The sequence below is a fragment of the Dromaius novaehollandiae genome, chromosome 8 (genome assembly GCF_036370855.1).
Source record: "Dromaius novaehollandiae isolate bDroNov1 chromosome 8, bDroNov1.hap1, whole genome shotgun sequence".
In the NCBI taxonomy this organism is placed as follows: Eukaryota; Metazoa; Chordata; class Aves; order Casuariiformes; family Dromaiidae; genus Dromaius; species Dromaius novaehollandiae.
The window spans coordinates 19,385,079-19,397,292 of NC_088105.1; the positions used below are offsets into that span (position 1 = coordinate 19,385,079).

Below are 12,214 nucleotides of genomic sequence, written 5' to 3' on the forward strand. Positions count from 1 at the left end.
CTGGAAACGCTCTTGTATGTTAATGCCAAAGTTCAGGTGGCAGACTGAGTTTAAGTGAGATACTATACCCTCTGTCTAATGTATATTTCCTTTAAACAGTAGATTCTTTAACAAAAATGCAGAGGAAGGAGACATTCATTAGTAATAGAAATGCACAGTAGAAGTAGCACATTTGAGGTTACCCTATAAAAGTATATTGCCTTTTATACATTAAATAAATGTATATTAGGCCAGATGGTGAAATGTACAATATTTGTTTATCCTTTGAATTAAAGAATTTTTGTAAATGCTGATATGTATCACTTACATTCTACTACACCATACACATGTAATTGAAAAATGAAGGTTACTGGGGTTTTTTTTGAGTGAACTGTGCTTATTTGGAGATTGTTGCAACTTGCTGTCAGTTGTTGCCAAATCATTCTTAGTTTATAAATGTATTTATATAAAAAGAACTTTGGCTGGGTAGGTCTGTTGTACTTATTAATTCAAGACTTTCACAGTTCTAGATCCAGCTTTGAACTATTCGGTGAAAGACAGAAAGCAGTCCTCCCAAAATTCATGATTGTGTAGAAGAAAACCAGTCACACCACCAATACTAATTGAAGAAAAATTATTTATATTATATTCCATAATTAGATCTTAAAAACCCATTCTGAACACATAAATTGAGGATGCCAATTCTATTATTTTCTGTTCCTCAATCTGATTAAATTTTCCTCGAGTACACTGTACAGAGTAGACAAGCAAAATCTCTGGAAGAATTAGAATATTATGACATCAGAAGAAATTCATGTTTTTTGATGACCCTGCTGGAAAGAAACCGATTGGAATTACTGAGTCCTAAGGTCATTTTTATCTACTTCCAGTGGAAGTCTGGTGCGAAAAGCAGAGTTGGCATCTTTCAGCAACTTAAAAATACAATAGAACGTATGCACAATGATTAGTGGAAGGGGCAACAGGAGGGAAATAAGACACAAGAAGCAGTAAGAGGTAGAGAAAGAAATGAAAGCAAAGCTTCTGCATTAATGAGCTTACATGGAGCTTCTCTTCAGTATGGAAACAGAAACATGCTCTGTACAATTGTTGCTTTGATGTATTACCTTACCAAGCCTCTTTTGGAGTGAACTGCCTCAGAGCATGTGCAGCACTCAGTGTACATAAAATTCCCATGAGCTTCAGCATGCTATGTTTACTTAGACTGATTTTTTCACCCAGGTATTTGCTATTTTTATTCCCAGCACCAAAAACTGCACCTTCGCAAATACTCCCCTCATGCTTCATTTTGCTTTAAGTGACTCGTTAAGCAAAGAAAAATGAAGGGGAAGTGTAGGGACTTTGCATGATTTCTAAAACTATAGAAATCCATTTTGGATGTGCCTGCATACTGCAACCCAACAATCACTCTCCAAACCATCGTTAATGCATATCAGGGAGGAAACAAAGAAAATGAAATGTTAAAATTGTATGTAGCTCATATCAGAGCAATTAAGCTGTGCTGAAGACCGGCCTGAAAAAATGAAGAGATTAGAGATTCCTATTGCTAATAGCACACTCTTTACAGAACCAAGAATGGCTGGAAAATGCATTGATTTATGTATTTTCCAATTTCAGGGGCCACCCGGAAAAGATGGCTTGCCTGGGCACCCAGGACAGCGGGGTGAGACCGTAAGTAAATGAACTCTACTGTACTAGTGTTGTAAACCTACTGTGGTCATGAACATGTGACCAAAGCCAAAGAGAGAGAGACAACTTAATTGAAAAAGGGACGAGGCTGGGACTGAGAGAGAACATGACTGTAGCTTTTTATGACTTAGGAGGTTAGGCATGGGAAAGCTTTATTTTTTTTCCATGCTATAAGGATATTATTCTTGACTATGCCCTGTTAGTAATGTCACAATGAGCTTAAGTAGGCAATAGAAGTAAGAAAACTTAATACTCAGGTATCAACTTTAGTAAAGGTTTGTCAAGCAATTACTATATGGTTCTTTTCTCACTGAATGCTATGTAACATGGCATAATAAAAAGTATTGATAATGCTAAGCTGCTGGGAAACTTAAAAGCCAACACTTTGAGAAAGTAGGATGAGGAATGATTCAATCAGCCAAAGCAAAGTTAAATTTTGAAACTGTAAATCCTCTAAAATCACAATGAATAAACTCTGGCAGCATAATGAAAAAAAATTAACATGTAACATTTTTAGTGCAATTGCTTTTTAAAAAACCTACTTCTGTAGTGCCAAAGCTTATTAATATTTCACTGAAATCAAATAAAATTCTTGCTTAGTTCTTCAGAACTAGAGAAAGCCAGAGATGAATTTAGAGAGAAATATTGTCAGCAAGTAGACTATGTTTTGGGTTCCAGCTTGATTAGAAATCTACTACATTTATGAAATTGAAAAGAAAATTGAATAAAAAATGAGATATTCTGTAATGGGGGTTTAACCGCAATGACTAATTGGTTTATTTTAATTGCATTAATAAGAGAATAAACATACTCCTTTTGATTAAAATATGTGTCTTTGTGGCAAATTAAAGTTATAGTCATCATCTGTTGATGAATAATGAATTTTATTTTCAGACATCCATTTTGGGTACTGTTAGCAATGATGCAAAGACTAGTCTTGTGTGCCATAAGAACCAATCTGAACCATGGTTTAGGACGCAGGAAGTTCAAACTGTTTGTAGTCTGATAGGAAAAACCATAGTCACTATTTTCCCTTTATTCTCATTTGTTTCTTGATTTCACTCATGACTAGAAACGGAAGACGCAAAATACAATAAAACTAGGGACTCTGCCACTCTATGATGTTTGGATCAGGTCCCTCTGTTTAATCATTACTATGGTACTCTAATTTTATATCTCGTTTGGGGTTAGTAGGTTTGCATTGATATAAAACTTGAATAACTCAAAAGCAAATGCAGCTCTTCATTAGCATTGTTTTCTGCCCTGTGTGTATGTGTGTACACAGACCAGAATTTTTTTTATTATTTTAAAGTTATTTTAAAAGTATTTTAAAAGTATTCCCCCCCACACACACAGTTTTTCATGTATGTATTTTTGTAGAAAAATAGACTTTTTAAAGTGAAAAGTAGACTTTTTTCCACTTTCTTCCTGAACATTTCCATTCCATATTAAAAAAATATAAATCAAAAGACTTTCATTGAGCTCACTGGTAAATCAGGGTCTTAGATTTCTGCTTCTGATTTAGGTGTATTTCCCATTAAAGTTCAATGGTGCATGTGGGTATAATAGCAACTACGGAATTAGACTAAGAGATATACTCAATCTTGACAAGTTAGAGAGCCATATTCCCAGATTGCACTCTGCAGCTTGCCTATGGAATAATAACATGTGTTGAGAGCTACTGAGGTAAATATTAGAGGAGAAAAGGATATAGCATTTTCTCCCAGTAAAACATATTCACTTCAAAGAACTGCCAATATTTGCTAAAATTCCAGAGATAGGAACAATAGTATCATGATAAATAATTTAGAATATAGGTATAGGAATAAACTAGAGAATAAAATTACTGTTTCCCCTTAGAAATGATTATCATTTTCAGTGATGTCATCCACAGATTGGCAGGAGGCATCAACAGAGGAGATAGCTGGATTGTCTGACATTATGCAAGAATTTAGTGTTTCATGTCTATGAAAGGATAAAATAGAAACGTAGTAGCTATTTCATATATTAGAATTAATCAAGGACCTTGTTATTTCTTACTGCAATAAACTCAGTTTTATTACATAATATTTCACAGGAATACTGAAAAAATGGAGGGTATTAGGTCCTTATGTACGCATGAATGATAGACTACTGTAAATTTTTTAATACTACATATTTTAGAAGAACCCACATGATGTCCAGGTCATCTTGAGTATTGGCTGCTGAAATATCCTTTGCTTATTACTCCTTTTACAAATCTAAATTTGTGGGAATAGATAAGCTGGTGATATAAAAAAAAAAATGCAGAGTAGTAAAGCCACCATTAGCATCCAGAGTTACTGAATATACTGGAAAACATTCATGTATTCTGCTAACCTGGAAATAGGTCTTCTCAAGGCACTTTCAGGAAATGAGTTATATTCAGCATTCCTTTTTCTTTCCTTACAATAGGCTACAGAAGTAGTTGTGGCTGAGTAAGGGAATGGATACATGAACAATTCTGTTTGTAGCAGTTCTGATTTTCAGCCTGGAGAGCAAAGGGGTTATTTTGTCTTTGTTCTTAATCTGGATCATTTCAGAGATCTGAAAGAGAGTGACTAAACAGTTATGGGCAAAACTGAACCATTATAACATCTGGCTGGCAGCAAGAAGGGAATCAGATTGAGGAAGGTAAAAAATCTTAAACCAGATCTGATGGAACAGGGTTAATGTCAGTGAGATTGTGTCCTGAGGAATGCTGAATAGGGCCCAAAGTTTATAACAAATACGGGCCAGATGACACCTTTGTCTTTACACAGGTGAGCGGAGGAGGAGGCCAGTATAGACTGTTAGGCGTGGGATAGTATATGGGACCCTGGATGTGATACAGCAGTGAATGCACTCTCCTAACATTATGCAGCAACACACTTCTAATGTGTTTGTAAGACATAATTTAGCATGTTTCCAAGATACAACCAGTGCTACTATAAAGTGAGGCTGTCATTCAGCTTACTGGCAAATTCTAGGCAGAAGTTGGGGGGGCTTGATTAGAATATGCAAATTCTATAAAATTTGCCAGTGTTCTGGAAAACTGTCCCAAAAACATTTGCTATCTATTCTCTGCTTCTCATTTTTTGTCATCATCTCAATTTCTCATTAACTCCATTCTCTTTTTTTTATTCATGCTGCCCTTTTTACCATCTCTGTATAACACTCATCTTTTCTGAATCTCTATTTCCTTCCATTTTCTTTCTTTCTAATCTTCTCTTTATCTTTAATGCCTCTCCAACTTAATCCACCATCTGTGTTTCTTTAAAAAAAAAAGGTCTGTTTGGCTTTATGATTCATAATGTATATATGTAAAATGTATTTTCAGCTGTCTTTTAGCTACATCATTTATGCATTCAGACTCACCTAATCAAGTTCACCTAGAGAGATCTGTAAAACTGACTGGAATTTTTACTGTAGTACCATCTCAGACTGATTGGAACTGATAGAGCCAAGAAAGATTAATCAGTATTTCACTTCTAAGCATACACAAGAAAAACGTATATTGCAGTTTTAGTTCCTGGAGAGAAGGAACCTGTGACATGGAATTTCCCTTTCTCCATTTCAGCACAGATACCAGTTTTGCTCTTCTCTATCTTGTCCTGGGTAACATAGCATATTATGATTATTTCTTAGGGTTTCCAAGGAAAAACTGGTCCTCCTGGTCCTGGTGGTGTTGTTGGCCCTCAGGTACATCATTCAATTTCCTATCTAACTTTATAATACTAATGTTTAATGGTTATGTTACAGCTACTGCATCAGGCAGTTTTAAGCTGCATTAAAAAGAAGATATTGATGGATATATCAACTTTGATGGCATCAATATATGTTTTAGTTTTAGAAGGATGTACTTAGCAATCAGTGATTCCACAAAATATACAAACATTGGGGTTACCATTCCGCTTTTTTATGTCATGTCTTCTTCATGTGATCATAAACTTCATGGTTTGCAGAAGTCAAGAATGCAAAATGAGATCTCTAACATGAAATCGTTTAGAAAGAACAATACATTATGTGGCTTTTTTTGCAGATGCCAAATTTTGGTCATTTTTAGGTTGTGGAGAGATTCACTGTCAAAATTTAATTTGATCTAATCTTACTTATTTGCAGTAAAATTAGTGGATTAGGTATTTGAATTCCCTGAGCATTTTTAGGTGATTCCAGCAGTGAAAATTTTCTGCCAGTGAATCTGAAGAGATATCTTTCAACTCTCCTACCTTCCAATTCATATTACTCAGAAAAACAACAGTGTTTCAAGACAGGCAGAGGCATGTCCACTGTCCTTTTGTAACATCCTCTCATATGTGCATAAGCACTGTATTTTTAAACCTTCATTGCTTAAGGAGCAAGGTCAGGATTTCACTCTCTGGAAGCTGTATAGACGTGTCTGCAGGCAGAATGCAATGAAAGATTTATTTTATGGGATAAAGATATTTTGTAAGTCAGCTTTGCCTGGAGGGGAAGGTGAGGAATGTATGCTAACCAATGAACATATTGTTCTGTAACAGACACTCAGAACAGCTGGATATTAAGATTCCTCCTCCTTCCCCCTAAAAGACATTAAATACCTCAAGATGATAGAAGTTTTTACTTTTGTGCTTAGGGTCCTACTGGTGAAACTGGCCCAATTGGGGAAAGAGGTCATCCGGGTCCTCCTGGCCCACCAGGTGAACAAGGCCTCCCAGGTGCTGCAGGAAAAGAAGGTGCTAAGGTATGATGTGGCTTCAAGAAAGAAATTGGAGGGGGCAGATAAACTGATGACATTTCTAATTGTCCTAGAACATACAGAATAAAATCAGAACGTACCAAACAAAACTGTGATTGACACATTTCACCGAGGAAGATTTCAAAGACTGGAAGATTCCTATTTCAGAGCTGCTTCTGCTCTCTTTGAAACAATGAGAATTCTCTTGAACCAATAATTAGCATTTTTGTAATTTTTAAAAAAAGGCAGTGTACATATACCACACTTTTACTGTGGAAATACATAGTAATGACATGTTCACATCTAAGTGGAAAATTGTACATGGGAATTTTGATATAGATAGATATATGTAATACTGGCTGCATGGTACAATTTCACTGATGAAATATATCTCTTAGCCTGTTTTTTGGCCACTGTTGGGCAAAAAAAGAAAAAAAAATGCTTATCTAATTACTATATAATTTTATTCAATCATTCATTTTAAATGGACATCATAACTTTCTTTATGAATATATCTTTCAAAACAATTTATGGTTTGCTTTGTTTTTCACTATTTATATGCCATAACTAATACTGTAGTTTGTTAAAGCGTGCTAAAAATTTAAACATATTGATAAACTAGAGTAGTGAAGATCATAAAAGAGCTTGTGGGTAAAGAGGCAGGGGCATAATCTTTTTCTGTTATTAATAAATCAGGGTCTGGTATTTCATTTTCACCACTCATTTAATGACTAATGTTATCCTTTTTAAAATTTTTATTTAATCAACTTGCAATATGTTTCAAAGGGTGACCCAGGCCCTCAAGGTATTCCTGGGAAAGATGGACCAGCAGGTCTCCGTGGTTTCCCTGGAGAAAGAGGCCTTCCAGGAGCTCAGGTATGATATAAGCACTAGAGAAACTGATACAATGTTTATAAAAATACAAGAGAACAATGAATTAACAGTCTTATTTCATGAAACCTTCTACTGTGCTAAAAAATGAATGCAGTAAGAGAACACAAATCAAGTACCAACAGTATTAAATGTCATTGGCTATAGAATCAAGAAGGAATTTATTGACTTGCTTATCCTAGGATTTTTACATTCTTCCTGTTACATACGTTGCAAAAATAACTCCTGAATTTTCCAGTTTAAGAGACAGGCCTTTTTTTTCTTTTTTTTCTTTTTTCCATTTTTTAGGGTCCAGCTGGTCTGAAAGGAGGGGAAGGTCCACAAGGCCCACCTGGCCCAGTTGTAAGTAAACATCATAATTTTATGGACACATAGACAGTATTATATAGTAACTTTTTTTATTCTTTACATGCTATGATATTTTGATCACAGTCCATAAAACAGCAGGCGAATATATATCATTCAAAGTGAACAATAATTTATTTCTATTAATTGCCCACAATAATGAGCCTATCATGTAAGGAATGTGAAGGTTGTGCATATCTGAAGCTTGCTGCTATCAGTAGGTATAAAATTGACTTGTTGCTCAATGCTTGCCACCTATGGAAGCTATTTTTGAAATGAAAGAGATTTTTGGTAGTGGAAAATCTACAGACAGTGGATATCGAACTATGTTCCCTTTGTACAACTGCAGTTCACTTATACAGTTGACCCAACTAATGTCAAATCTATTGCTGGTGTTCTGCATAGCCTAAGCTAGCTTTTAAAAATGTTATGTGATTAATTCTTCAACTTTACTCTTGCAGCTAATCTTTTAAACCATTTGGTTCATTTTAACTCATTATGAAACAGATACTTTTTGCTTAAGTTGTGATACCAGAAAGTTTTATATATATATAAAAAAAGAAAGTTTTCTGCTCATCTTCTGTGATTTCTACATAGTTGGAAAATGTCGCACAGTCTACTTTGTTCCACAGCTATTATAATTTTTTTATTTATTTATAATCTGACACAAAAAATGCTGGAAAAATCTCAATAGGTTCTGCTCACAGAATCTATTGTGATTTTTCACCCTAGGTCTGGAGAACTCAACAGACTTAAAGAAAGGTACATGTCCTAATCCTATTTCAAAGTGCTTTAAAACTGGTATAGTGAACCATGTAGCAGCAGGCATACTATACCATTATTTTTGCTGTATAAGCTTCACTGTAAAAATATTTTTCAATGGAAATTTAGATACTGTAGGAAGGAGGAAAAATTGTAGAGCAACCTTAAGAACTTTAAGAAAGTATGATGAGCATCGTTAAAAAAGACTTATTTAAGAAAAAAGTAAAACACAATTCCAGATTTCTCACTGAAATCCATGGGAATATAGATCATGCAAGAAAAGAAGAGTGGCCCATAAACAACACCGTCTTATGAATAGATAAGGAGATGATGCATTATACAATTATTCTAGAACTGTAAAAAATATCATTACTGAAAACCACCCATTGCTTTGAAGGCTTTATCTTCACTGTACTTCTCGTGTGGACCATGCTTAAAAACAGGCCCAGTGAAACTGTTACAAATGAGGTTTGCCTGGCTAATGATAGCTGTGTAAAATCATTTTACCAAACTAGTCTGGGAGTGTACTCCAAAAAATTAATTGGCATGCAGTAATATTCTTTCCCAAGATTTTAGTGTCAACATATGCATAAAAGTATGCTTGCCAACTTTTTGTGTTGTTTTTCCTTTACGATTAAGATAGAAGAAAAAGCAATGACATGTATTTATCCTTCAAAAAGAATAAGATATTCTCCCTTGACTGATGTTGGTGGATTTTTTCTAGATATTGCTAGGGTTGACAGTTATTTACATTTAGATTTTTGTTTCATGGTTGAACTTCTACTATTTATACCTCTCCTGCCTCTTTCACTTCAGTTTCTACTAATTATCAATTGAGAGGTATTTGAAAGAGGGTACCTGCTTAAAGTAGCCTACCTTTTGTTGTTTTTATGCAAATGAAGTTCTACAAGGATGCACTGAGATTCAGAACATGGTACACTTATTTCCAAATGTGAAGTGTGCAGATTGTGACAACCATCTAGTCAACTGAGCTCTCTCTTTCATCCAGTGCTATTGAAGTGGGCAGCCATTTCTGTTGGGCAGAAAAGTAACAGAGGAGCTGAAATTCTATGTATTTCAAAAATAAAGCTCCCCTATAGCCCAACAATTCATATTGAGATTAGAATGCATTAAATGGGAAAAAAAGGTAATAGAAAAGTTCTTGCTTTTGGATTATTTCTATATGATTGGAAAAGATCTGCTGTAGCATACTTCTAAGCTTTAATTCCTGATTTCTTAATACTTGGTACTTGCATTCTTAAAATTAATTCTTGAATTCTTAATACCTTTAAACTTTTCTTCTTTAAATCAAAAACTTGCATTTTAGAGTACAGTTCTTCTGAACACAATGCAGTACCTGCACGTTCTCAAAGGCACTGAAATAAAGCTCCTGAGCTTTCTGACTCTTTTACCTTATTCCTGTTCTCTACACTGACAGCTGTAATGCATAACTAGTAATACGTTCCACTTAAAAATGCCATCAAAAGGACTAAAAGATAAAGAAATCAAATCCAATAAAATTCAAAACACAAGCAACAAAAGACAGCAAAAAGCTTGTAACCTGACTATTTCCACACAGTTGCTACTTGTGAATTGGTATTTCCCTTGCTTTATTAATTATTTGCAATATAAAATGTTTCTGATCTGTGTTTGGAATCTGATAAATAGATCTGCACAAACAGGGAATTATAATTCAGAAGTCTACTGAGGTCAGTGTAACCCCACAGGGAGGTAATAGCCCATCTGCATGGATAAAAATGTTCAATCTATTGTGGCATCCTTGATTTTCTTGACATTAAAAATATATGGTATATGAAATATAAGAAGTATCCCAACAGACAAAAAAAAAAGCCCTCTGTTGAACTCTTTCCCGTAACACCACTCCCCCACACACCATGACTTACACACAATTTATTTATCTTTTCTCACACAGTCATCATGTTTCTATTTTCAGGCTTTCAAACATTCAGGTAACTGGGAATGAAGCGGAAGCTAGTAGGGAGGGTCAAAAGGGAGACCATCCCACTCCGTCCAATGAAACTGAACTGTTAGAAGAAAAGATAAATCAGAAAGAAGAAAGCACAGACCAGAGTAGTCTCTTCAATCTAAAGGTCGTGTCTGTATTTTCTATTAAGAGAGGAGCTAAGGCTGGACTCAGCTTCCAAGCAGATAGTTAGCTTAAGTGCAATGAACTGAAACTCTTCTGAGCATGCAGAAGCCATGCGGTGAAAGCATTCCTGACATGTTTGCACACCCCACTTTCCCAGACAGGCCATTCACACAGTAGCCATGCCACTACTGTCATGTAGTTTCTCATAAATGCACCTCACATAAGCCTGTCAGGCAAAAGCAAATACCGTGTTACAGTTGTCTGAATTCTGATATACACATGTTTGGATTTAAATTAAAATTTTCCATGTTTTTCTATTTCATATAAGGTGACTCTTCATTAGTATTTTAGTTCAGAACATCAATGCCTTTTTGAGGTGCATGTCTCAATCACCCCCAATTACCATGCTTTGGTTCATACCAGGAAGTGGTCTTGTAGCACATGAACTATATTCTTCTTATGTGAAACTAAACCAGAAATGAAATTCCAGGACTACCTCTAATACATTCCCGCTAATGGGAGTTCAGTGTCAGACCACAGCTAGCATGAAGTATACCCCAGAAATACACATAATATGGGTGTCAGGAGCACAGTACCAACGAGTTCACTGTACAAGTCCATTCCTTTTGGGGTCACACTTCCTGGTAAGGTAGACAAAGAATTATTTAGGAAGCTCAGAATTTTTTTCATGTTTTTCTCCAATCTTTCTTTGAGAAATAGGTGTAGTAGTAGCAGGTATTTTGGGCATAGTGGAAAGAGACATTTTCTATTTTGTACAGGGTGTGACTTCGTTAGTGTTTTTTCTGCCAAGTATTTGTGGACTTCATTGAGGAATAATACCCCTTCAAACAGGATATTTGAGGCACAAACAACACCAAGTTGACCTACAAGTTTTCCAGAAGTCCTCAGTGGTTTTTTGTTTTATTTCATCTTTCATTACTAACTTCTTATCTTGGATGCGCCTTGCAGTGAAAAAGATGCATAGATGCACCTAATACCAGATTTCTGTACATCTGCAAAGACCACAATTACACCACAATAGCTCACTCTTTTCACAGTAGTACCATAAGCATCAAATGGTCCTAAAATACTTTCCAGTCTATTTTTAGGCAACAGAGGGTACATTCAGTAGTGGGAAGTGTAATTATAGGGGAGTCTTCATTTGGCATTTATAATAATAATAATAAGATTCATGACAGTGGATGATTTTCCTCCAATTCCCCGCCAATACCAATTGCTCCTTACTAGCACATATACTCAATCATAAGCTTTATTTGGCTAGTGCCTACATCTGCAAGCATACCAAACAAATGACTATTCCAAATATTGTGCATGCCAATTACTGTGCCTAGAGGGATTTGGACAGAAGAAAGAGATGCATGAATGCACTCCAGAGCAAGGTCTTTTTCTTCTTTTTTTTAACCGTTGTCTTTTATCTCCTATCTTTATCTTCTGTTTGTTTTCTTCCCTTCTCATACTACTGCATAGAATGCTGATGAGAGAAAGCTCTTTGGAATGTCAAGCAGTCATTTTTCATTAGCTCATTTATGGAGAGGATGCCCAAATGGGACTGTGAATAAGCCAGCTATAGGCTATTCAATTAGCAGCATTGCCAGAATTAGAGCTATCTTCCTCTATCTGATAACGTTATTCAGTCATGGGGATGTTCACTTGTTGAGCATCAGTAAACCATCAGTAAAAAGTAT

The 12,214-nt window shown here is 35.4% G+C and overlaps 1 protein-coding gene across 1 annotated transcript in view; it reads left to right on the forward strand.

Annotated features, from left to right (window-relative positions):
• The window catches only part of COL11A1 (collagen type XI alpha 1 chain), a 170,839-nt gene that overhangs the window by 104,862 nt on the left and 53,763 nt on the right, over window positions 1-12,214 (forward strand). The window contains exons 37-41 of the mRNA XM_026111218.2: window positions 1,615-1,668; window positions 5,332-5,385; window positions 6,299-6,406; window positions 7,187-7,276; window positions 7,580-7,633. Coding sequence (XP_025967003.2) covers window positions 1,615-1,668; window positions 5,332-5,385; window positions 6,299-6,406; window positions 7,187-7,276; window positions 7,580-7,633 — 360 coding nt within the window. The remainder of the gene's footprint in view (window positions 1-1,614; window positions 1,669-5,331; window positions 5,386-6,298; window positions 6,407-7,186; window positions 7,277-7,579; window positions 7,634-12,214) is intronic.